Below are 27,289 nucleotides of genomic sequence, written 5' to 3'. Positions count from 1 at the left end.
TTGTTGACTCTAGCAATTTATTTTCCTTTATAGTATGTTTCCTCTTTTTTGTGTGAGCATTTAGGCATTGATCTCCCCAATGTTTACCTGTAGATATGGTTGAGAAACACTTGAGTCTTGTCCTAGACTATGTTTATCAATAAAATATAGATGTGTTTCACAGGCTCAACCAATTTAATGTTAATGTCTATGACAATGCCACTAATTGTACTGCATTGAGTTTGTTTTGAGAAACCTAATGCAATTTGCAATAAAATTGAAAGGTCAATACGTTCAGATAATAGTTCACTTTCCCACGTCTGTATGTCTTGTAGGCAACTGTCCAGGAAGCTGCGCATAAAGGGTGCACTTCTGAAATACTCGAGCGCTTCAAATAGACTTTTGAAGCGTCTAAATGACGTCACTGTGTCATGTCGACTGTCAACGTGCGCCATTTTGGATTGAAAAAAAATCACGGGCATTTCTGGAAGCCCTTATTCACGAGTCTAATCACTGTTTCTTTGTAATATCCTGCACTGAAATATAATCCTTACAACTCAAATCACCCTCGGAAGACCCCCCAGAGACGCCAGTTCTGTTGCAGAAAGTGGCAATGGCAGGTAAGGTTGTCAACTTTGTAGGCGGGGGCCCTGCACTGTCCTCGCATCAGCGCGGCCTAAAAGCATTGCAAGTTTCTTGGCTAGCAAGCAACCGATAGCTACAGTGCCCTCTTAGAATGTGTACCAAATCAAACTCTACTGTTAGATAGCTAGTTGTTATGTTGAAGTACACATTTAAAGGTAGGAACTATTGCTCGGTGTCTCTGCAGTACCTGCTCGTATTTTCTTGCTAGCTATATATTCACGTTATTCATGTGTCATGTTTTGTAGGTGTCGGAGGAGGGAACGATTTCCAATGGTGCTTCTCTCAAGTGAAGGGAGCCATAGACGAAGATGTTGCGGAAGGTAATGTTTCCATTTCAAAATATATATCTTAATTTCTGGTCTTAGTAGGTCAGCCTTTATTGGCCTAATCACTTTTGTGTTTTAATGTTAGCTAGTTAGCATAGTTACCAATGCAGATTGTTGTTAGTGAGCTACAGTAGCCTATGTACCTACCGGGCGTTAGCCTAGTGCCTGAACTGACTGAGGGTAGCCAGCTAATTTATGATAGCTACTTGGCGAACCTGTTAGGTAGTTAGTTGTGGAGGATGTAATGTATTATGTAGAAGTCAGCTGTGATTCTGTCTTGCGACGTCGGTCAAAACAAGTTTGTTAGCTTCATCTGACTGAAGTTTCAGCCATCGTTACGTTACTTGAGCTAACTAATTCGTTACTGTAGATCTTGCAACGCTATGTTGCCCGTGTTTGCGTAAGAGACTCGTATTGATGTCTGGTTCTACACCCTCCTGTTATAGAAGAAGAGGAGGAGGTGGTGGTGGTGGTGATGATGATGATGATGATGATGATGGTCTGTAAGGTTTGCAGTGTGATGATTGACAGGTATAGTGATGCTGGACTATCTTGTGGCTTGAATTAAGTTTGATTCATAGGGTGTTTTCCCTCATTGTGCTCCTACCTACTAACTATACTCATTCTGAATGAGTCTTAAGTATTAACAGTGACATATTGGTCATTTAGTGGACATTGTTTCCCATTTTGTACTGGTCCCCAGCAGGAATTAAACCCGCAGCCCTGCCAGTGCTAACACTATGCTAAACCAACGGAGCCACACTGATCTAACCAGGAAATACACATGTCCATGCCTGTTCTGGGCTCACCCAATGGCAAATGCTCTGCCACTAATTCTGAAGCTGTTCGTAGTTTGGGACTCTTACTACCATGTCATGCCGACAGATTTCGTTTTGAATCCGGTTCAGGATTAAGCGTTTTGGTTTTTGACGGAGGTTATGAGTACGTGTCTGTCTGCCGTGGATTGCTGGAAGGCAGCACAGTTGGCCGAGCATCCCTGGAGAAAGGGGCATGCTGAGCTCCGATGCTGCTGTGCTGTCAGCTGGAGGAAAGCGCCCTGTTTCCGGCTTCTCTCCCCCGCTCACTGCTGCTTTGTTATAAATAACCCAGTGGCCCACTGCCTGGGAGTTGTGATGCTTAAAGTGACACACACACACACACACATCTATCTCAGCGTACATCCTGTGGCCTCTCTATTTGACCGGCATGTCGAGCAAACCGGGCCTGTGCATGAAGGTGCAGCCTGATTCTTAGACTACCTGGGGAGGTATAAGAACCTCTGTTTATTTTTTGTTCTGGTGCGAAGCATTTTACTTTTTTGTCCCAATGAACGTTCTACTTGCTGTGTGACTCGGTTCTCCCTGGCCGCGTGCCGGTCGCAGGGCGGTAGTATAGGTAGTGTTTATGTCTTTCAGTGCTGGGTCAGCTGCATCCTTTTACCAAAGGACCGTCTTAGGGCCTCTGTATTGGCTATAGTGGGTCAGCCTCAGGCCAGAGCTGTGCACTGGCCCGGGGGAAGTGTTTATGTGCGTCTATGCACACAACCCACGTTCCTTAGAGACATTCTTTCTTGGATTTAATGGACAATAAAGAACATCTTATCTTATCTGAACGGCTATATAGCTAGACAGTCTGCTGTGAGTGAACTAGTCACTCCTGCCTCATATTACTTTGTTCACTCAAGTGTGTCTTCAGAAAGTATGTCAGGTGTTTTATGGCGCCAGCTAAAAGTGAAGCCCCAATGGCAGAACTGTATATTATATTTGTAAAAAGTTACACGCTTCTAATGGACTGATCGTAATGAGAAGGAAATAAAGTTTTAGACTTAGTGTCTTCTGCAGAGTTGTCCTTCTTCCTACAAAAGTTTAGAATGGAACATGCGGAGTAGCTAGGTACTTTCAGGAATTTATCTGCAATGCCCAGAGAGTTGGCAGAGTTTACTCTCACTATTTTGTCATTGTGGAAGGTCTGACTCTTTATTGTGATGATTTTAGGTGAGTCGGGTGTTCTACTTTATCTCCGGAACCGTGGTCACATGACCTGTTAACGCTGTTAATTGTTGAAGACAGATGTTCGTGGACGACTGACATGGTCAGTTTGTGGTGTTAATGCTGTAGTACACACTTCCTGCTGCTGCCCGAGTTCCACTGTCTCGTTCTGTTTGTGGTCGTGGTGTTGTTGTCTTTAGTTCTTGAGACATTTAAGTGCATCCGATATGGCCTGGCTAGCCGAGTTGTTGCATCAAGGTAATTGCGCGTGTCTCGAAGAGGGACTGGCATTACTCATAACCATTCTGTCTTCTCATTAGGCTATGCCCCCCAGTGAGCTGTCAGTGTTGTTGCATTGACTGGTGAAGTACAGTGTAGCGCCTGAAACTGTTAAGACCGGTAATGACAGGGTGAATGTTACATTAGGGCCCCTGTCTAATAAGATTGACAAGCCCCACTGCTTGTCTATCACACTGTAATTTAAAATGTTTTGGTTTTGTGTCCCAGATGTGACTGTGTTTGGTCAATGTTATTAATTCTGGTGTGTAAGCCTTTATTGTACAAGGGGTAAGAATATTAATATGCCCCTGCCATCCGTGATCATCAATGCTATTGTCGATGTTCAGTTGTCTGTTATTAATGTGAACATGTATTTGACTCAGGTTCTGGATGGTTTAACGTCATTGTGGTGTTGTGTATTTCTCAGCGGACATAATCTCAACGGTTGAGTTCAACTATTCTGGAGAACTGCTAGCAACAGGAGACAAAGGTGGTAGAGTCGTCATATTCCAACGGGAACAAGAAGTCAGTTTACCATCAAGTGCACATCTAGTATTGTAAAAAAAATTACAATCAGATTTTGTTCGTGTAACGCATTTTGGTTGTTTTTTTTTAAGGCTGGTCTACTAATAATTAATTAAACATTTTATTTCAGAGTAAAAATCGCCCTCACTCCAGAGGAGAGTACAATGTGTACAGCACTTTTCAGAGTCACGAACCGGAGTTTGACTATTTGAAAAGTTTAGAAATCGAGGAGAAAATCAACAAAATAAGATGGCTACCCCAACAGAACGCTGCTCACTCTTTGCTCTCGACAAACGGTAAGTGACAGGCACCCCTTTATTTATGTATGGGTGATAGTAAAATTACGTACATTACTTTGTAAATACTTCTGCTAGATTTTGTCGTGGTTATGCAGTGGCAAGCAACATGTAACATCTTTGTCAACTGCTTAGCCCAGTCACAGTGATGTTACTAGTTAGTTAGACCCCTTCGGAACATAATGATATAGAAGTCAATATCTGCATATGAAGTGGTTGCTGGAAAACGCCTTTCAAGTACAGTTCAAGCTGAACACAGACTGAGCGTTTCATTATCCAAATAATTCTCATGGAAAAATACACATATAATTGAGGTATTGTTTTATTTCACAAATATGGACAGTCAATATTTTTGGCATTAATTAGTTGACAAAAAAATTCATGCAATTCAACACAGCCTGGGAACTTTAAACAAGCCTTGGTATTATTTTAAGAGTCAAAAATCTCACCGTGGTCCTCTCTGCTAGTGATCGTGTTTCTAGCTCAAAGCAGTGGGATTCCAGTTGCTATGGTAACATGCCAGAGTACCTGCAGTGATGACACAGAGAGGGAACTGCCTCGTGATAGTTGAAGTAAGAAATATTAATCTGCAAGCACACGTTGTAATTTGAGGAAACCTTAAGTGTAAATACTTTGTAACTGGCAACCTAGACAGACTGTTCGGGTTTATTCAGTATGCCCATAACATCCCTTGGCTGATTTGGAGATCTGGAGATCTTCATGATATATAAACATTATGTTGACCCCGTATCTCCATTGATAAGTGCTATATAGTACTGATGTGTTGCGCACAGGTTCCTGGTTTTGCAGAAAGACCCACATATTTATGGGGAATGTTTTTTCACCCAGTAATAGAACAGGCGTTCACACACATTGCCAGGAGTTTCATGACTTTTGTTTCTGGAGGTGGATCTCCCTTTTAAGTCAGTGTTGAGATTTCAACAATACCGTGTACATTATTCCAAGGTAATGCATATTGTCTGAACTCAGCATTGAATTGTACGATGGGACCAGCTTGACCAAAAGTAATGAAATCCGTGCTGAAGTTGACACACGTTTTCACCGACAGACAAAACCATCAAGCTATGGAAGATCAGCGAAAGGGACAAAAGAGCAGAGGGGTACAACTTGAAAGACGAGGACGGGCGTCTGAGAGATCCTTTTAGAATCACATCGTTAAGGGTATGTCTGATCTTGTTGAGCGCAATTCACTTGGTATGGAGGAAGACCGGTTTAATTCACTCCAGCCTCACAGCTTCTGTCCCACCCACCAAGGATAAAGAGCAGCTGTCAATGAAATGCATTCATTTCTGTGCTGTTTTTAAACAGCTTTAGAAATAGCATTTTCATATAATCGTGTATTCTGCCTGTAACAAAGTTGATGTCTGACTTGTGATGTACAAGCAAATAAGTTGAATGTAAAAAATAAAATGCATGTTTTCTCAATCCTCGAAACCAGTGGTGAAATGTAAATTCAATACAGATTATAACCTAATGCGTTTGTGCAACCTTCTAACTCAACAAAACGCAGTCTCTTGTCCATTTGACAGGGGCAGGCAAGTCTCTTGTTGTCCATTTGATGGGGGCCGGCATTACACATAAATTGCTTTGCCCCAGTAAATCATGTCTATCTCCCCATTAGACTTTCTGGATCACAAATGTTATCTTGTGGTCGTTACAAAATATAAATTATTGTAAATAATGATAGGTAGTATTTTCTGGACAGTTCTTTAATTTACTGTCCAATCCAGTGTTGTGGCTGTATTCAGATAGAGGTTAAGCTCAACTCCTGCAAAATATTTTGTAAAACCAACATATTGTCAAGTATGCTAACATATTTTTGCTTAGGCATACTTTCAAGAGTCAACATTTACTTTTTTTTCTGCCAACAATATCAGTGTCAAAAAGCAAATTAAATAACACCATATTTATATATGTGAAAGTACACCTCATGGATGTTGTTTTTTGCATATTTGAGAAATTTGAACTATATTTATATAGGTAATCTAAATTTACATATCACATACAAAAATGTTGAAACCATTCATGCTTTTAAATTACAGGGAGATTACATTTCCTTATGTAGAAAACATTAGTACACCCCTGAAATTAGAATTAGGTGCAACTAATTACATAGTCATTAGAGAGTAAATTAGGAGTGTCCAGCCTTTCATAAAGATTACAAACTTCTGGTTTGGACTTAACCATAGGGGTTTATGGGAATGCATCATGCCAAAGCTCTCAGATTATTGATGCCCATGATTTGCTTAAAGGGGTTATAAAGCCATTTCCATTTTAAATATATTGTTCCACTGTCCGACAGATCATCTACCCTCTGGGGTCCTGGTAGATGAACCGTCGTACGGTGGAACAGTATCAAGAGTGGACCAAAAGCAAACCTAAAGTGGATATAAAAAGTCTACACACCCCTGTTAAAATGGCAGGTTCTTGTGGTGTAAAAAAATGTGACAAAGCTAAATCATGTCAGAACTTTTTCCACCTTTAATGTGACCTATACCGTGAACAATTAAATTGAAAAACAAACTGAATTCTTTGAGGGTAAAAAAAAAAAAGAAGAAAAAAACTGACAATAACCTGGTTGCGTAAGTGTGCACACCCTTAAACTAATACTTTGTTGACGCACCTTTTGATTTTATCAGTCTTTTTGGGTAGGAGTCTATTAGCATGGCACATCTTGACGTGGCAATATTTGCCCACTCTTCTTTGCAAAAGCGCTCCAAATCTGTCAGACTGCGAGGACATCTCCTGTGCACAGCCCTCTTCAGATCACCGCACAGATGTTCAATTGGATTCAGGTCTGGGGTTTGGTTGGACCATTCTAAAATGTTAATCTTCTTCTGTTGAAGCCATGCTTTTGTGGATTTGGATGTGTGCTTTGGGTCCTTGTTGTGGTGAAAGGTGAACCTCCTCTTCATTTTCAGCTTTCTAATGGATGCCTGAAGGTTTTTCTGCCAAAATTGCCTGGTATTTGGAACTGTTCATAATTCCCTCCACCCTGACTAAGGCCCTGGTTCCAGCTGACGAAAAACAGACCCAAAACATGATGCTCCCACCATCATGCTTCACTGTGGGTATGGTGTTGTGCAGTGTTGTTTTTGTGCCAAACATATCTTTTGGAATTATGGCCAAAAAGTTCAACCTTGGTTTCATCAGACCAAAACACATTTTCCACGTGCTTTTGGGAGACTTGATGTTTGTTTTTGCAAACTTCAACCGGGCTTGGATGTTTTTCTTTGTAAGAAAGGCTTCCATCTTGCCACCCTAACCCATAGCCCATTCATATGAAGAATACGGGAGATTGTTGTCACATGTAGCACACAGCCAGTACTTGCCAGAAATTCCTGTAGGCCTATTGGAAGCCTCCCTGACCAGTTTTCTTCTCGTCTTTTCATCAATTTTGGAGGGACATCCAGTTCTTGGTAATGTCTCTGTTATGCCATATTTTCTCCCCTTGATGATGATTGTCTTTACTGTGTTCCATGGTATATCTAATTCTTTGGAAATTCTTTTGTACCCTTCTCCTGACTGATATCTTTCAACAATGAGATCCCTCTGATGCTTTGGAAGATCTCTGCGGACCATGGCTTTTGGTATGAGATGCAACTAAGAAAATGTCAGGAAAATCCTACTAGAACAGCTGAACTTTATTTGTGATTAATCAGTCACTTTAAATGATGTGTGTCATTACTTCTATTTAACATTAGTTAGAATTGGTTAATTCTGAACACAGCCACATCCCCAGTTATAAGGGGTTGTGCACATTTAAGCAACCAGGTTATTGTAAGGTTTTTATTTTTCATTTCTCCCCCTCGAAGATTTCAGTTTGTTTTTCAATTGAATTGTTCACATTATAGGTCACATTAAAAGTGGAAAAAGTTCTGACATGATTTATCTTTGTCTCATTATTTTACATCACAAAGGGGATGTGTAGACTTTTTCTATCCACTGTACATCAGAATATCACATAGTAGAAACATTTTGGTGGGGACTTGAAACAAGCTGTGCCTGTCAGATAGCCCTCAAACATTCCTCCTGGACTGTGAGAGACTGATGAAAACTTACAAGAAACTACTGAATTAAGTTATTTCACCCAAATCGTTGTCTGTGTCAGTTGTTATATTTGGTTATCGTTGCTGGTCTGTAGTGTTGAAGAGACGCTTGCATATCTGCATGTGCAAATATGTAAAAACTAAAAACACCAGGAGGTGTACTTCATTTTTCACATGACCGAGTTGGCATTTAACAGAGTCAGCTTGCCATTCTTTTTGGGGCATGTCGCCAATGCTGATAAACAGCCGAGGCACAACTGTTTTTCTTAATCCAACCACCGGAATCACACAATTGAGAGCAAGTTGTAATGACCTCTTAAAAATTGCACTGTTTAAATGTCTGTACTTTTTAAAGCGCATAGTAAAGGATGTTTTTGCAGGATAGTTCTCTTGGCTCATGTGATGTCATTCCTTCTAGGTTCCCGTGCTGATGCCTATGGACCTAATGGTGGAGGCTAGCCCGCGGAGGATATTCGCTAACGCGCACACATATCACATCAATTCCATTTCAGTAAATAGTGATCATGAAACATACCTTTCAGCAGATGATCTTAGGATAAATCTATGGCACCTAGAAATCACAGATAGGAGTTTTAGTATCCTTTTTGTACATTTAAAGGGGGGGGGGGGGGTATCTATATATATATCTTACATCAGATTATATTGGCAATCAGATTTTATTGCTAGTGACCTTGGTGAGGTGTGTACGTGTGCATGCAGAAAACTGTGTGTGTGTGTGTGTGTGTGTGTGTAAAAGAGAGTATGTAAAAAGTGTGTGTGTGTGTGTGACATGCTCGTCTCTGCGTTTTGTCTTTGTGTGTGGAGGTTCTTGGGAGGGGGGCTGTGGGCAGATTACCGGCCATGTCGCGATTGTCCCGTTCCTTGACTACACCCCCCCCCCAGACATTGTAGACATAAAACCTGCCAACATGGAGGAGCTGACGGAGGTGATCACCGCCGCCGAGTGCCACCCGCACCAGTGCAATGTGTTCGTGTACAGCAGCAGCAAGGGAACCATCCGCCTCTGCGACATGCGAGCCGCCGCCCTCTGTGACCGGCAGAGCAAATGTGAGTCTGGCGCATTGTAAGTTTGGCCACAGCTGCCCACGGCAGGGTGGCGCATATCGATCTGGCCCCTTTACCTTTTCTGTACCTGGCGAGGGAAAGTTGCCAGCGAGTTGAAGCCAGTACGCTGTTCAGAATGCCCAACTTTTATCGGAGTCAAACCAGGAGTGAAACCGGGAGCCCTCCACACAGTGTTGGCGTGTACAGGTCTTGTGTACAGGCTGCTCGTCTAATTTCGTTGTTTATTTGTGGGCTGGATTTCATATTGTAGTTGACGTTCTCGTGTTTTTTGTTGTTTTCAGTGGACAGACATTATTTGAGCTTATACAGACATTTAACATTTATATTATTTTGAGTGGGATTAGTGCCTGTTTCTCACACAGCGTGGTCCTGTATGGCTCAGGTTGCCATCAATGCAGGGACCCATCCTTACAATCAATGTAACTGCTCAATGGCTTTTACAAACTTTGTTCGGACTGGTGTCCGATGTCTTGTTTACGGACTGGTTCTTAAAGCCTTGCGTTTGCGGACTGGTTCTTAATGCCTTGTCTTTTTGCAGACTGGTTCTTAATGCCTTGTGTTTTTGCGGACTGGTTTTTAATGCCTTGTGTTTGCGGACTGCTTTCCCATGTCGGCTGTGTGTCAGTCTTCGAGGAGCCTGAGGACCCCAGCAGCCGGTCTTTCTTCTCTGAGATCATCTCGTCGATATCGGACGTGAAGTTCAGTCACAGCGGCCGTTACATGATGACCAGAGACTACCTGTCTGTCAAGGTGTGGGATCTGAACATGGAGAACCGGCCAGTTGAAACTTATCAGGTACCCACTGGCTGCTGTTGATGTTGTGTGTTAATAATTATTGCTTGTTAACCCCGTTTTTCATATTTAATAGTAGTTATATGAACACGGCCATAAACAGTATTTTTTTTAATCAACAGAAAAGGCCAAATAAATAAATAAATCTGACCTGTTTTTATTTTCTTGGGGGTTACAGGTGCACGAATACCTCCGTAGCAAGCTCTGCTCACTGTATGAAAACGACTGTATCTTTGACAAGTTTGAGTGCTGCTGGAACGGTTCTGACAGGTAAGGCCAGACGCGCCATTCCCCTAGATTCTTTCAAAGTGAAGTGAGCCCCCCCCCCCCAAGAGAGTAACTAGCCCCATCCGCATTATCACTCTCACCTGCAATTTCATTCCTACCCCTTTGGTAGGAATCTTCCTTCACACTAGATTACAAATTTGCACCTTCTAACGAAGTGCAGTATGCCTTCAAGTTTCCCAATCCTTTACGTGTGTATTTCAGTACTCACAACATCTCTATTTCATAATAGGCACGATGATCAAATGTGTTTTTAGGGCACTTTTCAAAGGATGTAATTCACCACCTCTTGCTCTTCTGCGCAGCGCCATCATGACGGGCTCGTACAACAACTTCTTCCGGATGTTTGATCGTAACACGCGGCGGGACATCACGCTGGAGGCGTCCAGGGAGAACAGTAAACCGCGGGCCGTCCTGAAACCCCGGAAGGTGTCGACCGGGGGCAAGAGGAAGAAGGACGAAATCAGCGTGGACAGCCTGGACTTCAACAAGAAGATCCTGCACACCGCCTGGCACCCGAAGGAGAACGTCATTGCAGTCGCCGCCACCAACAACCTGTACATATTCCAGGACAAGATCAACTAAACGTAAACATCCATCTCTAGTCCCCGAACCGTTCCCCCACCCCTCCCGAAACCCAGCCATCATACCTACCTTACCACGAATGGACAGAAGTCTTGTTCTTTGCATAGTTAAGCGTAGTCGTTAAATCTGTTTAAAGAAAGAACAACAACAACAGCAGCAGCAGCAGCAGCAAACGGCCTTGTTTCTGTCCTCCCTAATGAAAGAAGAAATGTGATACACTAGTTTCAATGTGTAGCCAGCCAGATGTCTGGTCACCTTCTGGAGTTGAAGACAGCCTTGTTTCTTTAGTGTCTGAGGTGTTGGTTGGAGTCTTCTGACGTTTTGAGGGAAGACAGACGCAGGAACCGCAGGTCAGCCCGGCCTGACTGCTGCAGAAATATGGATGGACTCAACAAAGAGGCCAAAAAAATGTTAGTGTATTTATTTCAGAGTCTGAGCCTTGTTTTTCTTTCTATGATTTGACGACCAAAATTATGGAATCAGGAGGAATGACGTCGTGTGTCGAGATAAATAGTCTCTTAACTGTAAATCTGGGCCTTGGAGAAACTGAAATGAAATTAGCTTGATGACTGGAGTTGAACATTTTCGGTTGGTTTCCAAAATGTAATTTCCGGGTTGTCTAGAAACTCCAGTGTTCATGCAATAAGCCAGAGTTTTTGGAGAACCTGGGAATTTGGGGAAGGTTACTGGACATGTTGGCGCTCTCTAGATAACATTCCTCCTCCCTGGCTGTCTCAGGCCTTGCTGTTTGAACTTTTTAGCACTTAAACACAGGTCTTCAGTTCGGTCAGTGGACAGTTGATTTTGTTTATTTTTGTTGATATTTTTTTTTTTTGTTTATTTTATTTCTCCTTTTTTCTCATGCATAATAACATTTACTCACTCACTGACTATATACCTGTATATCACACCGTCTGGTGTCAACCACTTAATAAAAGTAACGAAAACTACAACGAGATGTGTTTTTACAATATCGAATGTATCTGAGGTTTCTTTACTGCGTTCTACTTGTTTACATTGAAATGACGACCATTTTCTAAGACACCTGATCATGCGGTTCTCCCTTATCTCGACGGTCACTACTCATGAGATGAAATGTATTGGCTGTGCTGCTGTGTTAGGCTAGTCGTCGACATGGCGTTACTATACGTTGCAGTCCAATAATTGTTGATGAGGAACTCCAGCTTTAATGCACACTCACGGTTGAGGGGGAACTGGTCGTTAAGTAACACCCTAGGTCTACTGACAATGGTTAAGTGGCGTAATGCCATCGGAGAGATGCTGTAGGGAAGGCTGCTGTACTTCATTTTGGGTTTTAATGTGGATGCTAAAATCGGCATGCAGTAGCGAGGAGCCTATTTTGACCCCGCGTCTCATACCCTAAAATCTGTTACCTCGTTACCTGCGTTGATCTGAAGCACCTAGGCGGGTGAAAGTCTTTTTATTTTTTACCCGTCAAGTTTTTAAATTAAAGTCTGTAGAGGCGGAAGATGAAACGAAGTGAATCAAGAGTGAGCAATAGGCTGTGTTTGTATGTGCCGCCTAATTTCGATCTTTTTTTTTTACATTTTTTTTATTTTACCAGTCAGATCGGCTTTTATGCCAGTTATCCGGGAACATTGAAATTTGTCCACATGTATAAACACAGCCAGACCCAACAACTGCTGAGGACCTCCTCAGAAGAAACCGGACATCTGTCAACAAAGTGTAATGTGGAACATACACGCACCCATGCAACGGTCAGAACATCACAAACAAATTTATGGTTGAAAAGTACAACATTGTGTAGTTAAGCTCGTTAAATCAGGAACTTTTTAGGGGGGACTTAAGTATTCAGTTGAATGACCCTGTTCCTTGTTGAATAAAAATGCTAATATTGTGGAAATGTATACATCTTTTGATTATTTTTGACCAAAGTTAAATAAATTGTGTGTTTACCTGAATAGGAGTTAAGAGTTTTTACTACTTGGTATGCTAGACCTGAAGAGTAGGTTTAAAAGACAATTTTGTCATTAGAAACTACTGAGAACACCAGTTAGGAAATGGCCATTTTAGATAAATGATGACAGTAATATTTTCAAGATGGGACCGTTTATTTTTTAAGTTACAGTTCAAACTTAACAGTTTTCTGATTCACATACACTTGGCATGCTGAAAAGCTCTACAAGACATGCAGAAACAAAGATCGTTCATCCCTATGCAAGACTTTCAAAACATTGTGTAAAATAATCATTATCCACAAAGCTCATAGTTGCACTTTTCATTCTTAGAACAAAATATTAAAGCATTGAGAGAATATTGAACTTCATAATTCAGTGAAATGTAAGCTAAATGAAAATTATTTAAAATCCCTCAGTTGCTAATTTATTTGGATAAATCAACCCAATCAGCACATGTACTGTAAATGTCAATGGCGTGAAAAAACAGTGAATTTCAAAGTCATGCGGGCAAAATAAGGCAATCAAATAGCTACCAATTATAAAACAGCAGTAGTTGGGGTTTGCATTTCGCTTGACAAATAACATTTACTTTGTATGCATAAGTCTAGCAGTACACATCCATTCAGTAAATGTGTGTTGCTGTCCCCGAAAACAGAATCCTGAGTGAAGAATAATACCCTGACCAGCCAACTGAAAATACAGGCGCTGACAGAACATCAGATGATAGAATTGTGTTTGTGACCTAATAAGGGCTAATGTAGGATAAGACATAAGATACGATACCCTACTCTACCTCATGTCTCCAATAGTTCTAAAAACTATTTGAAGATTTTCTATTTCAACTCTTTGTAATCTCAGACTGTTACCTTGTTTAATAATTAAGGCCTAGCGATCCAGGTGTAGAATCAGTGTCTGAAATGTATTTTCATTCAATGCTTAAATCCTCTTTTTTTTTTGCAAACCAAGACATTTGACAAAGCAATCATTACTTCATCGTGTATTTGGAAACACAGACCCCCTCCAATGTAACTTCCACGATTATGATCACTCACGTGGCCATGAATTTAAAATCCACAGGACATTTCTGAACCACCGTCAGACCATCTCGTACCCATCATCAACTGCCTGATAGGTCTGCTACAATGTCTCAACTCGGAGCAAGATAGACATGGCTTGAAAGTGACAAAGTGAAAATCAGCTGATCACAACAATGGCTACAAAACGACCATAAGATGGTCCCCCTAATCGGACATAGAACACAGGCAGGAAGGAGGAACACTGGGGTCTACTTTCCAGTGAAACTGGTTTTAACAGCGGCAGTGGGAACTAGGGGAAAAGCCAACAGTATTCACAGGGGTACAATAGGGCGCGTGAGGCCTTCCGCCAGGAAAAGGGATCTGTGGCCGAAACGGCACACTGAGTCCTATGTGATGCGTTATTTTAGTCCGGAGCCCTGCGGCAACTGTGGTTGAAAGTAGTACACTTTATAATGAACAGCGTGCCATTTGCCACTGTACCAGCCAGGGACTGGGGAAACATGACAGAGCCTATTTCTAACTAATAAGCGTCACTTCATGCCTAGTAGCTGTGGCAGATGGTAGTGGTGTTGATGCGAAAGCAATGTCGTTCCAGTTTTGTAGGGACCTCCTTCTCAGATGGTACTGGTCACGGAGGTGGTTAGGCGTCTTCCGATGTACACACTGAAGACCGAGGGGGAAATAAGTCCGTTAGTACACTCTACGTTTCGCAAAAACTTTATTTCGTACAATTTGCACAACGTGGAACGTTTCTTATTTCCATTTTTCTGTCGGCGAACTGGGCTTTTTCACATTACAGTCCCCTGTGTATCGAGTTTACAGCTCAAACTCCGATGGGTCACCGAAGCAGAAGACATCTATTCTTTCCACAGAGAACAGCAACCGGAAAAAGCAATAAATCTAATCTGGGGATTTAGCTGTAGAGCTGAATATTCTGAACACACTGAAAATCTGAGAGGGTTATCCAAAACAGTGTTTTATAACAGTTGTTTATTATGTGTGGTTTTCCAGGTATGCTGCTTTTTTTAGCCTTTTATTAAGAAATAGTAACAGTTATATTAACAGTAATAACATCAATGAAACTGGCGTATTTCATGTTCATCAGCTCTTTTGATACATTTGTCACAACCCCCCCTTTAATAACTCACCCCAGGCCGATGGCAAGTACGTGGGATATGAACAGAGAGGGGAGGAAGACCTTGAGGAACTCAGCAGAGAAAATGCCACCTTTCTTCATGACACTGGTGTTTCTGATGCTGAGAGGGTTGGCACGTTTAGGATGCTTCAGAACAAACTCCCTGAGACCCAGAAAGAGACCATGAAAATACATTAGAAAGGTACATTGCAACAAGTGGTTTGGCTATCTATTCTACTATATAATTCTATAAAGTAGAATTGAATGGATTTAATGTAATACTATAAAGTTGAATTTAATAGATTTAAAAACTCTGTTAAATTCAAATACATGCTACTTGTTTACTTGCGCGGGACGTTTTCAGGTCTACTCGACCAATCCCAGATCCAGTCTGCATTCTTCTTCATCAGGTTCTCTATTTCACGCCTCCTTTCTAAGTAATCCTCTTCTGACTGAAAGAGAACACAGAACCTTTTCATCGATCAACAACTTAGAAACGGGTCTTTTGCTTGGCTCTCAGTCTGTCCCGAAAATGATTTAATCTATTGCAAAACATAAATATTATACGTGTTTTATAACCTGTGACAGTCTACATTGTGCTTCAACAAACACCACCCCATGAAGGGTTAAGGGGAGGTCAATAATGAAGAAAGGTCAGGTGGCCTTTCGGGGTAGGAGCTGCTTTATTGACCAAGACAAGAGCGGACAAAGCAGACGCCAAAGCAAACAGATGTCTGTGAGGAATATCTTGTATGGTTCCTTCATTTTGCCAGAATCTGCTTGCTTAAAATTGGTTACAGGACAAGTGTAGAGATTCAGTTGACAGACTGACCATATTTTGGTATACTTTCAGACAATAATTATGACCTCAGTGCTGTTGGCATAAAAACACAGAATATGCCCTTCTATCTCAACCTTGAGAGAGCATCTCTTGCGATAAGATTCATGGATTCTCAAGACGTTGCTCGTTTTAGAAGCACATGCAGGATGACCTTGCATATGATAACTTTCACTGTCCATTTGAGCTGACAACAATAAAGTTTAAATGAATAGACTGGAGTAGAAATATTGGACTATGAATTATCAAATGGTTGAAAAGAGGCACAGTTTTGTGTTAAAATGTTGTTCTAAACCTTTGTTGCATGAAACAACAGCAAGAGCCCAAACTCTTGACTGACCTATGACCTCAGTGGCTTAGCATGCTACACTCTTGACACTTCCTCACACAGATGCTAACATTACAATATTACACTGATCCTATACTGTCACCGCAACTTCATACCATAGATATCATAACATCATACCTGTGAGCTGTTTTTCTCTCCTGAGCTGTGCACCTCCGAACCCCAGCGGTGCAAAGGAGTCTGGGGTCTTGGAGGACTGGTGGAGAGAGGGGTGACAACATGACAAGAGGGACAACACCTCCGACTGCACATCCAGCTGGTACAATCAAGTATCAAGACGCTTGTGTGTGTTAATACCAATGAAGGATTATCAATAAGCGATGGTGAAGCTGGTACGTACTGCCCGTTTTCCCCTCATCTCTTGTGTCCTCTGTTGGGATAACTAACCCTGGCTAACGCAGGTGACGTCAGCCTGATTTGTCGCATGATAGCCTGTGATGTGTGTGATTGGCTGAGTGGCCAGGCACCTGTCACAGGGCACGCTGCCCCTGGAGCTGCTCCTCCCTGACTCACGCTGGGCATCTAACAACAGCCTCTCCAGGTCTGCCCCGCCTTGAACCGCACCGGACCCGGAAATCAGCTCACTCCCCTGGGCTGGGATGGAAGGAGACCCGGTTGCCAAGTCCCCAGGCAGGATGGAGGAAGGGCCTGCCGTCGGGTGTCCACCCCGGATGGAGACAGAGGCAGCAGACCCGGGGCCAGCCGCCTGGTCTTCGACCACCCCAACGGCCACATCCCCGGGGGAGCCTTGACTGCTGCCGTTGTTAAAATGCAACTCCACCCAGGAGCCTTAGAGGAGAAACATGTCACATGACATTACGACCTAGGCATTGAGAGTCCTGCTGCATTGTGGGCGCGATTTAGAATGTCTGGGTATGTGTCTGTAAGTGAGTTTGTTTAACCTAGATAACACAGAATTGATCAATGTCTCGTTCTTTAAATAGCCCCTGGTCAGTGCCCACAGCAGCCCCACTTCCTTTTCTTTCGCGTGTGTCATGTTATCCAATAGGAACGCGACGTGTTCGTGCCTCCGCCCATATATTACATAACCGAGAAAGAACAACAGGGCCGAATCTGGGTTTGTTGTGTTCTTTATCGTAGCCGCATCGGGTAATGCTATAAATAGCACCATCGCTGCATTTAAGAACACTCATTACGAGCAGTGTGCCATGGTCAATGTGGACTTTACACCAACCCAACTACCCAGTAGCTGGCATCGCTGGGCATAACCTACATGTTGACGGTGTGCCTGCCTAATGTAGGGCAGACAGGAAAGGCATGGCTGAACGTGAACTGCGTCGTCTAACACCGCAGAATAAATACGGTTGTGACACCGTAGCAAAAGCCTAGATTCATCATATCGTTAGAATGTGTCTTCAGCGCAACACTTTAACAACACAACGTTAACAGTCACGTGGACTTCAGATATCCCCAAGACGATAGCATACACCGTTGAAGAAAACAATATATGATAGCCTGTTTAATTAACAGTATTTAACATGCATATAAGAGACGGTGATTCACTTACCCTGTAAATTTTCCTCCGTGACCCTTTGTTTCTCTCCTGACATGTTGATAAATGATGGACGCAATGCTTGTTCGATCGAGTCGAGCAACCCTAAATAATTGTATGAATCATGTGATAATGAATTAGAAGATAGATCATATTGTTCTAACACCTCTGAATTGGAAGAGCGGTTTGGACCGTGTGTAGCGCATTCAGAGTAAAAAACAACAACTAGACAACCAGGCGACCAAAAAAAACGCACCAGCTGCGTAGCCTATTGCTCCATGAATTTCATATATGGGGCGCGTTCAGAAGGATGTTCCGTTTTGGAACGTTCAGATAAAAATAGGCTTCGTAGAACAAAGCTGCATATCTGAACCGAAAAGAAAACAATCACGTCCGCTCAATTTATGGCATTTCTATCTGTGGCGTTTGAAAACGTTTTCTATAGAATATGACTGGACCAAGTTCCTGCACGTTATGTTACTTTTAATTGAACGAAACTGAGCTAAATGATCACTTGGAAAAGAAGGGTTGGGTGGTAGTGGGGTGCTATACATTTAACAAAAAATCCATAATTGGGTGGAGAGCAAAGTAGGATAACCGAGGCTAAAACCAACCTAACTTCCTAGTTCTGAGACAGGTGGTCAGAAAATAGCATGTTCTCCTCACCAAAAAAACATAATATCTTTCAGTTGGAGGACTTTGGTGTCAGGTCATCATCTCAAAAATACTTCTAAATATTTATGAGGCCGTTTTTGTTGATGGTAGTGTTAGGATAAGGTCCGTTAAAGATCAAATATATTTCACTTTGGGGGCAAAATGATTCGGTAAAGTTGTCTAGCTTTATTTGAATAAATAATTAGGCCTAAGTGGATTACTAACGTATTAAGAATATTGAAAATATATTCATTTGTAGTCATTATTTGCAGGTTGGTTGCATTGTTTGCAGGGTTTTCTGCCACCAAGTTTGACGTCAACTTGAAAAACGTCCGTTCCTTCGCGGTCTTGAAACTGGGCTACCCTGATGGGTAGTCTATACTCCACGCGGAACCGCTAAAGATGCATACATCCACTACACTTTGAAGAGCACCGATGTGAATTGAAATTGGTGAGTAGGCCAAATGCAATGGGCATTGGAAATTGGTTGGTATACGTAATTTACCCGGAATGTAGCTGTACCTGTTGTCTATATCCTCCACTACGGGTTTGTGCGTTGGTTGGGGAACGACAAAAAACGATGCTTCGAGCCTCACCTTACCACACCCGCCAACCCAGGCCAAACCACAGGGATAATTTAGGGCTTCGTGAGGAGAAAGCATGTTCTAGCACGGACAAATCGCCATAAAATGCAAGTGCAATTGTAGTCAATCGGGTGGGACTTATACCTCCTTTGGCGGCTCCTCCTGGGGACTGGGTTGGTCATTGGCTGAGCTGGATGAGCCAGAGATCGCGTCTCAAACTGGAACATAATTAATTATAGACTCATAGAAATGTCCTGTAAATCGTGGAGATGGGTGTAACGGCCTTGCCCACAGAGGTCAAAATGACGGGAATCCCAAGATGAGATCTCTTTACATCTCTACGGACGAAACGCAAGGGTCGTTTGAATAACGGACACTAAGGTTTTTGTTGTGAATGAACGACTATTTTGGTGAATGTTAGAAACCGACTCCTATTGGCGAAAGAAGCCGTTCATTTGGTTCATTCGTTTCCTTAATTTCCAAGTGGAAACAACAATTACTTGCAGATAATGTGAAAACATATTCACTAAAGAGTGTACATCGGCCCTGCAGCATCACTAAATAGTTTGGAGATTGTGTGGGCTAGAGTTGTGCTCCTTTCCAACAGGGTAGCAATAAATAAAAAAGTAAGCAATCTACTTAACACGACAGACAAAACCTATTTCAACCTGCATTTCTCGCTCCTTCTTTTGTATTCTTTTTTTATCGCTCCTTAATTTTAATCTTTATTAATATTGGATATTTGCCCCTTTCTCTTGTTTTGGGGTTATGCATACGCATTTAAACGAACAGCCGTTCAGGAGACAAATGAGACAATTCTTTCAGGTGAAAAGATCCAGAAGAGCTGTCTCATTGAAAATACTTTGAATGGAACTATTATTTTATGGGGAGACATCGTACAAAACGCTTTACAACGTAGCAAGCAAACTGAACTCACCTCCTATGTGTGACGCAATTCCCTATACTGTTGATCTAAACTAGGCTTCACCTGATTGGTCCAGCGAAGGATTAGACGCCATAGGGCTGAAACCAAACAATTGCTTGTTACATTACACATATAAAAAAAATGGTATTACTGCTATTAAACGTCTCCGCTATGTACACAATATTGAATCTAAAAACGACATCATCAGAAAAAAACGACACAATATTGAATCTAAAAACATGAATCAGTTGTTAATTGAAACGGCTGACGTAGACCTGTAACACATGCTTTATTATGCAGTAGGCAAATGCGTCGACATCATCAGAAAAAAACGGAAGTAGGCTGTTGATGGGATGATTGATTCAGGAGCTCCGATGCACGCACGGGTCAGTTTTCAATGTACTAGCCTATATATTCTACTCGAAGTGCGGGATGCTCGTTTAAATGTGCCATTAAGCACGCGATTAATGACCACTGAAGCTTCGTTTGATGTTTCGTTTAAAAAATCTAACTGGAAATAGAGATGGAATCTCCTCCTCATTGTGCACACGTAAAAATTGCGCCACGAAGTCCAACATGACGGGAAAAACATTTCTAAATAAACATTACTCATGTGATGTTAATTTCTAAACAGCAGATGTCACTACTGTGCACTGTTTAAAAGCTTTGAGTAGTTGACAGTTTTTCGACGCAACCCTGAAAGGTTTCAGAAATCTTCGTTTGCCCATCACTATTCAAAATCATATCTAAAGTTTACCACTAGGAGAAGCCACCAATAGAGCAACATAGAATTGTTAATTCAATAGAATAACGTATTTCTGAAAGATCCACATCAAGATAATCACATTTACGTGATCAGTGCTTTCTGCCGCCCTTTGTCATGACGAGAAGCTGGTATCAGTGCATCCACCATCGCCAGTATCTAAAACAGACCTCTCGTTAAAGGATCTGTTTACGGTGACGTCCCAGAGTTGGGCTCAGTTACATTTACATCCCAGTCAATTCAGAAAGTAGACCACATAATAATTACAAATGATCCTCATTGCACAGCACGTCATTTGCATTTTAATAGTAATTTCTGTGACTTCTTGAATTTGCAACAATTTAAAGGATGTTGACCACAACACTGGTACATACAATATTTTTAATTCCATAAACATTTCATTACTGCAAGTCGATTTCCACTCTTTTTGCCATGCTGGACATGCCTGATCCCCCATTTACCTTTCACTTTGCCTTTAGATTGTTCACGTGGTTGTTTGAGCAAAAATATGAATTGTCCTCCACAATACTCTTTGAAACATTTATTTTAAGAGCTTATAGGGGATCCCCCACAGTTTCACAGTAAAATTCACTCCAGTAACCCTTTTTTGTGTAGCTTTGACAACGCCCAAGTGGAGAGAAGAATGACACTGCAGTGACCAGGGGGGCGGCCGGAGCTGTGGGGGGCGGCCAGCCGGTGATGAACACATCCCCCCTGAAGGGGCGGCCAGCCCACAGACAGAGCATCCAGCGATAAAGAGCACTTCGCCTCACCAGCCAGAAGGGGGAGACGCAGAGCACACAGCATCACTATCCAGGCAGGCCCCGGCAGCAGTAGCAGCACAGCTCCCTATCCGGGCATGTGCTCGTAGCGCACACACACACACACAGACGCGCACGCATGTTTGTATATGTGTGTGTGTCGCACATGAAGCGACATCCGCTACCTCCTATCCTCCTATTCTTTCTCTCCTATCCTCCGCTCCTCCTCCACCGCTTCTCCTCTCCTGCCCGGCTGCCTGATTTCCCCCTCTCCACCAGGGAGGGAGGGGTGTTCACGGTAAGCATCGCCATCCTGCTCTCCTGCCTTCTTCGTCTTTTAAAAAAAAACGCTGCGCCGAAATGTGTTGCCTCTTCCTCTTCTCTCCCATCCACATTCTGCTACTGTTCCAGAGTTAGTGGGCGCCGCCGGGTTGCGGGGGCTAGAGAGACCGGTTTCCATGCTGCCACTCTTCCATCTTTATCCTATTTTCTGTTAGAAAAGAGGGAGGGAGAGCGTGGGAGAGAGAGAGAGAGAGAAGGGGAGAGAGAGAGAGCTGAGAGCTATGTCAGGGGATGCTGTAGCTGAGGCACAGCTAGCTTTACGTTGGAGAGACTAGTGGATCAGACATGCACCAGTCTGATCTGGGTTTGTTTTAAGAGCGCTTAGCTCGCTTCTGAAAGCAGAACATGGGCATTCTAGCACAGTGGCCCGGCTAATGCAGGCGGGGGAGCAGACTGACTGTGTTCACGTCAAAAACTGGATCATGGTTTTAAGGTTGGTCCGGCGCCACCTCTACGCTGGTTTTTATTTACTGTTTGGCTGAGCTAGAGAGGATGTCAGAGGATGCTGCTGGGTGGAGTGGTTGCAAAGCGGTTGGTGTCTGTGTCAATGTTGTGTCCCTCTCGTTTTGCTTGTTGCTCTGCAGTGTAATTGTATTAACTGGTTAACGCTGATGTGGGCCTGGTTGCCTTGGTTGAACCGACTAGTTGGTAGAAGTGGCAGTGTTCATCTCCTGGCAAAACAACATGGACCCAGCCAGCCGGAGACGCGCGTCTCGTCACTACTGCCGAGGCCCGCCGGAGCATGATGTAATTGTTCTACCATGTGGCAAGATCAAAACTGCCTGCAGAATGACTGAGGAGACCGTGCGGCACAGAATGTTTTCCTGCGCTGCCGTGTGCAGGAAAACACACAACAGGCTTCTGGCATGTTCAAGCGCGCTAAGACATTGACAGCTGCTGGGTCACCGTAGGGTCCCCGATATCTCTAGACTTAGGGTTGCATGTCAGATTAGCTTGTGATGCTCGTATCGACGTCCTTCACCCACTTTTGGGGTGCACAGGGGGTGTCGGGATGGAGTGGGGATACCTTTCTCACTGTCTCATTCACCGTCATTAAGAGAAGTCTGGACTGGGTTAGTAACTGGAGATTTTTTTATTTCAAATGTGTGATTTGTTACACTGCACTTTCAGAGGGATGTCCATAACTTAAAGTCCCCTGGCGAGGCATTAGTGTTTTTGTCTTGTTCTATATCAACACCCACTCCCCTGTAGGTATATTTCACAAACATTACAGACCTACCACATTTTATTGGTTCACTTTGGTGACAGGGACCAAATAACAAACTGTAATGAGGAAAATGTAATGAGGAATAGTATTGTCTTTATTGAAATAATACATTTTCATTATATTTCTGTGCCTTCCTGCAGAATAATGTGTACATTTCTGTGCACATTTATTTTGCTTATACAGAAAACCTTTTTTCTGATTTATTCTTTTGATTTAGAAGAATACTAAACATTTAGATGCCATGTCAAAATCCTTATTTGTAGGAATTTGTTTAATTTAACCTCAATGACTTATGGTGCCCTAGGAATAAGCTGGGTCTGGGAAAAATGTTAGGGTCATTAGATTTAAAATATATATATATATATATATGTATGTATATATGTATGTATATATATATATATATATATATATATATATATATATATATATATATATATATATATATATAAGTTAATCATTCCTATCCTAAATCCATGTCTGACTAGGCCTATACTAGGCCAATATTTAAAGTCAATAGTACTGAGTCAGTGAATATCTGAATTTGCCTGGGACCTGCAAGCTACACATTTCTTTTCAGTTTGCTGGGCGAAGTAAAACAATAAATCAAAAAGTAGCTGCAAATTGCGTAGTTATTCTGTAAAGTACAGTATTTGCAGCATGTATGTCATATATATCGCACATCATTTCTCTGCACATGACAAACTAGAGTCATTAAGATGTTCTGGGACATCAGGAGGTTGTGTCATGATGCCCTGTTTTCTGAAGCTTAAGGGTTTCTATATTGCTGTTTCTCCTGCAATAACTCATGACCCATCAAGTTAACTGTACCGTGATGGCTTTATTAGAGAGGGGCTGACAGGACAACCACATCCACTGTATGAATCCGTGTCTCTGTAATAAATGTTTTGGTTGAGTAGATCTAGGTCCTTAAGCTGTCATTCATTCTGTCATACAAATGCATTATACATTCAGTGGGAATTAAATATTGTACAATTTTCAACATTCTTCATGAAACATTGAATTTGTCACTGTCCAGGTTCGTAGTGGACATGTCATGGGGTTGGTCTGTTTTGCGATTGATTTGTCACCTGTTAGTAAGACATCGGACACATTTTTGGAGCAATTACACAGAACAGGACAAAAAACAATGTTCGACAGGGCAGACAGGAACAGAGGGCTGCGTGGAGTCATAGGAAAAAAATGCTAAAACATGGAAAGTTCCCAGGAGCACAGTGGGTTCCATCATTGTCAAATGGAAGACGTTTGGAACAACTAGGACTCTTCCTTCTGACCTAACTAACAAGGCAAGAAAGTCCTTGGTCGGGGAGGTGAACAAGAACCCAATGGCCACACTAACAGAGCTTTGGGTTTTCTCTGCAGAAATGGGAAAAAGGGAAAATCTGCCAGAAGGGTAACCATCAATCAGATCTTTATTGTAGTGGGTAGATTAAAGACAGTCCTGAGTAAAAGGCATATGAGATGGAAACGATTCTCTGGTCTGAGGAGACCAAAAGGAAACAATCAGGCCTGAATGCCAATCACTATGTCTTGGGAAGACAAGGTATTGCTCATTTTTAGTCCTTCGATCATCCTTTAGATGATCTAGAACTTGATTAGAGTCATCCCGTGGCAAATGTAATTGATTTGATGTGATTTAAAAAGGCCCACATCTGTCTATATAAGGTCCAACATTTCACAGTGCATATCAGAGCAAAGCACAAACAATTCCATAGAACTCAGTGATTGTGACACATTATGTTGAGGCATAGATCTGGGAAAGGTTATAAAAATAATTGCTTGGCCTTTATGTTAGAGTGGCTAGATGGAAGCCAGTCATGAGTGAAAGGCATATGATATGCTGCCTGGGACTGAGAGCATGAGGAAAAAGATTATCAGTGTTGATTGAGACCAAAATATAATTATTAGTGCTGTGCATGGTGAAAACATGCTACCACTCATTACCTGGCTAATACCAAACATTCTGTGCAAATCGAAGCATAGTGGTGGGAGCATCATGCTATGGGGACACTTCTCCGTGGCAAGGACTGGTAGACTGGCCTTTTAAAGACTTTAAAGGTTGTACTAGGTTATGTTCCAAGTCAGCATGTTTCTATTACAAATCCAATAGCCTATTGTATTATGTTATGGTCCACAGAGCCCTTTTTCTCTTAGTTTCTGTCGGATAATAGCCTGTACCAACTGGGATATTCCATTCACTTTAGTTCAGTTACGAATTCCTTTTTTTTCTTTGCTGCCAGGGTAATATGCTTCCGAATGCGTTTGTAGTTTAACATGTGTAATTTTAGCTGGTAAAATAAAATAGTATTGAATAAAATGCTTCTGCGGAAAAGTCACATCTGTTACGTGGACGTGATTACAGCTGCTCATGCCTGGTGGCCAGTAAAGACAGGGGTGGTGGTGCACTGACCTGGACACAGTCTTTCTGAGACGGCGCTCTTTTCCCAATGTGTTAGCGCACTGCTTTAACCATAGGGCTGCCATAAATTTGACTCATTTGTGATGCGTGTACAATCTGTCGAAGAAACAGCAGAAGGAGTCCATGGTGGTACAGCTCGGCCTTGGAACACGAGAGGTTTCATGTCCACGTGTACTGGAATGTTTGACAGGTCTAACTGTGTTGCACTGTCAAAGGGAGCTAGCTAGTATTCTCTTGAACATCGGACAAAAACATTTCTTCTCCTTTAGGATCATGTAAGTTCCTAGCTTTCCATGGACAATACAGGCGTCATGTCTCAATTTGGTCTTCCTGTTGTTGCGATGGAAACCTGTACTCGATTAAAATATAAAAATGGATGAGTTTAGAGATTTCCACTTTAAAGTGTCAGTCCCTTTAAAATAGGATAAAAAAAAACAGTATCAACCCCTTCAAAGAATGTCAGTTACTTATAATTCATAAAACGGTTAACATTTCTGCTTTGCTGCCGGTTTACATTTCAGCTGTGTGGAACTGGCTCAAGTTGAGTCACGGCATCTGCACTTTTATTCATCATTTGCGTCACTAAAAGTTGTGCTTTCAAATCTTTGTTCTTGAATGTCACTAAGGTGCTCTTCTGTTGTGGTGTGAGCGATATTCCTCTCCACATTGTGGTGGTGAGAGAGGTTATTACTCAGTGTGGCCTATATAGCTGTACAATATCACGGTTACAGTGTTACAGTCTTGGAGGGTCACAGATAATTTCTCACATGCCATGGCCGGGTTTTCTCCACTGAATAAAGTGAATAAGACTGCCTCTCCCCCTCTCCTCCTGCCCCCCTCTCTCTCATCTCTTGCTCTCCATTCTACTCCCTCCATTCCTTTTTTCGTCCCAGTCCCTCTGCCCTCTCAATCTTGCATTCTCTCCCTCCCTCTCTCGCCTGTTCCTGCGCTGTCAGTGTAATGGATGAGTGCTTATAATGGCTGTTTTCCTAGAAGATGAACCAGGGAGAAGTGCGGGCAACGCTGTTAGCTTGTTAACTGTTTGATGTCTTTACATAGTGATCTGGTGAAATAACGTGAGCGTCCCTGCCGCTGAGGTGACGAGAATATGGCAAACCATCACTGTGTGTGCTTTATCATTTTTATTTTCGAAAAGGCTGCATAAAACTGGGCTCAATAAAGTGGGCCACAACAGCACACCAGAAGGGATACTGCAGATGCCGTATCATATTGTGATCGTCTTGTTTTCGCAGAAGTTGTTTTTCGGGGGGAAAGCTTTATACTACCATATATGTGTTTGCTGGCATTTCATTTCAGAGGAATTAATTAAAATCTATGAACTGCTCCTGTGGTTTTCAAACCTCTTCTTGGTGCCCCTTAATCGACCCTTAGTATTTGTGAAATGTCTTTGGGTCCCCTTGAAGAGGTTTGTTTTATTAAATTCGATTACTAATGCAAGAACCTGTCACCACAGAAATATTTCCCAGTAGTTAGTTTTTCTCTCTCATTCTCTTTCAGTGATGATGTGAATTTCTTAAACCATCTTCAATATTCTGTTCATCAGTGGTTCTGTCCTGTATATTCAAAACATTTCAAAGGAATTGCACCTCTTTCTCCTAATTCCGTCGGTCAGGCCTGAACTGGATTATCTATAATTCAGATAGCGTGCTGGTCAGGGAGACGGAGAGAGAAATTGTGAGAGAGGGGGAAGAGAGAGGCAAGAGAGAGAGTGCGAGAAAGTTGTTGCTCGGGAAACGTGTGACTGTATTGGATTTCTGAAAGCCAACCCAGAACAAAGTGCCTGTGTTTCATTTAGCCTTCATTTACTCGGGGCTGTTCTTTCCTATCGAACATAAGGGACTGAGAATATGAAAAGTCTGAGGATTATAGATAAAACTAGGACAACAAACTGCGCCCATAGTCAGGACTG

The 27,289-nt window shown here is 42.3% G+C and overlaps 3 protein-coding genes across 15 annotated transcripts in view; 2 read left to right on the top strand and 1 right to left on the bottom strand.

The window, feature by feature from the left end:
- The first annotated feature begins 416 nt into the window (after window positions 1-416).
- ppp2r2d (protein phosphatase 2, regulatory subunit B, delta) lies at window positions 417-11,829 on the top strand. Its single transcript, XM_010869114.5, has 10 exons — window positions 417-599; window positions 870-944; window positions 3,645-3,742; window positions 3,873-4,038; window positions 5,108-5,220; window positions 8,527-8,704; window positions 9,012-9,176; window positions 9,820-9,989; window positions 10,165-10,256; window positions 10,577-11,829. The coding sequence occupies exons 1-10, from the start codon at window positions 593-595 to the stop codon at window positions 10,854-10,856; spliced, it is 1,344 nt and encodes a 447-aa protein (XP_010867416.1). The 5' UTR covers window positions 417-592; the 3' UTR covers window positions 10,857-11,829.
- Window positions 11,830-12,930: 1,101 nt separating this feature from the next.
- On the bottom strand, window positions 12,931-18,120 carry bnip3 (BCL2 interacting protein 3). Its single transcript, XM_010869124.5, has 6 exons — window positions 17,681-18,120; window positions 16,620-16,941; window positions 16,273-16,348; window positions 15,314-15,420; window positions 14,982-15,131; window positions 12,931-14,496 (listed from the first exon to the last, which is right to left on the bottom strand). The coding sequence occupies exons 1-6, from the start codon at window positions 17,721-17,723 to the stop codon at window positions 14,448-14,450; spliced, it is 747 nt and encodes a 248-aa protein (XP_010867426.2). The 5' UTR covers window positions 17,724-18,120; the 3' UTR covers window positions 12,931-14,447.
- Window positions 18,121-21,553: 3,433 nt separating this feature from the next.
- Window positions 21,554-27,289, top strand: part of jakmip3 (Janus kinase and microtubule interacting protein 3) — a 40,454-nt gene continuing 34,718 nt past the window's right edge. For 10 of the 13 annotated variants that reach the window (XR_004575816.1, XM_034292859.1, XM_034292857.1 and 7 more), the window contains exon 1: window positions 21,554-21,650. The gene's annotated coding sequence lies outside the window, so the exon portion shown is untranslated. Of the gene's footprint in view, window positions 21,651-21,716; window positions 22,128-22,155; window positions 22,768-27,289 lie in introns of those variants that run through there. The other 3 variants (XM_034292854.1, XM_034292864.1, XM_029120338.2) reach the window with 3 other exon arrangements.

Source organism: Esox lucius, chromosome 6, assembly GCF_011004845.1.
Source record: "Esox lucius isolate fEsoLuc1 chromosome 6, fEsoLuc1.pri, whole genome shotgun sequence".
Taxonomy (NCBI): domain Eukaryota; kingdom Metazoa; phylum Chordata; class Actinopteri; order Esociformes; family Esocidae; genus Esox; species Esox lucius.
This window is presented reverse-complemented; position numbering and strand designations above follow the sequence as displayed.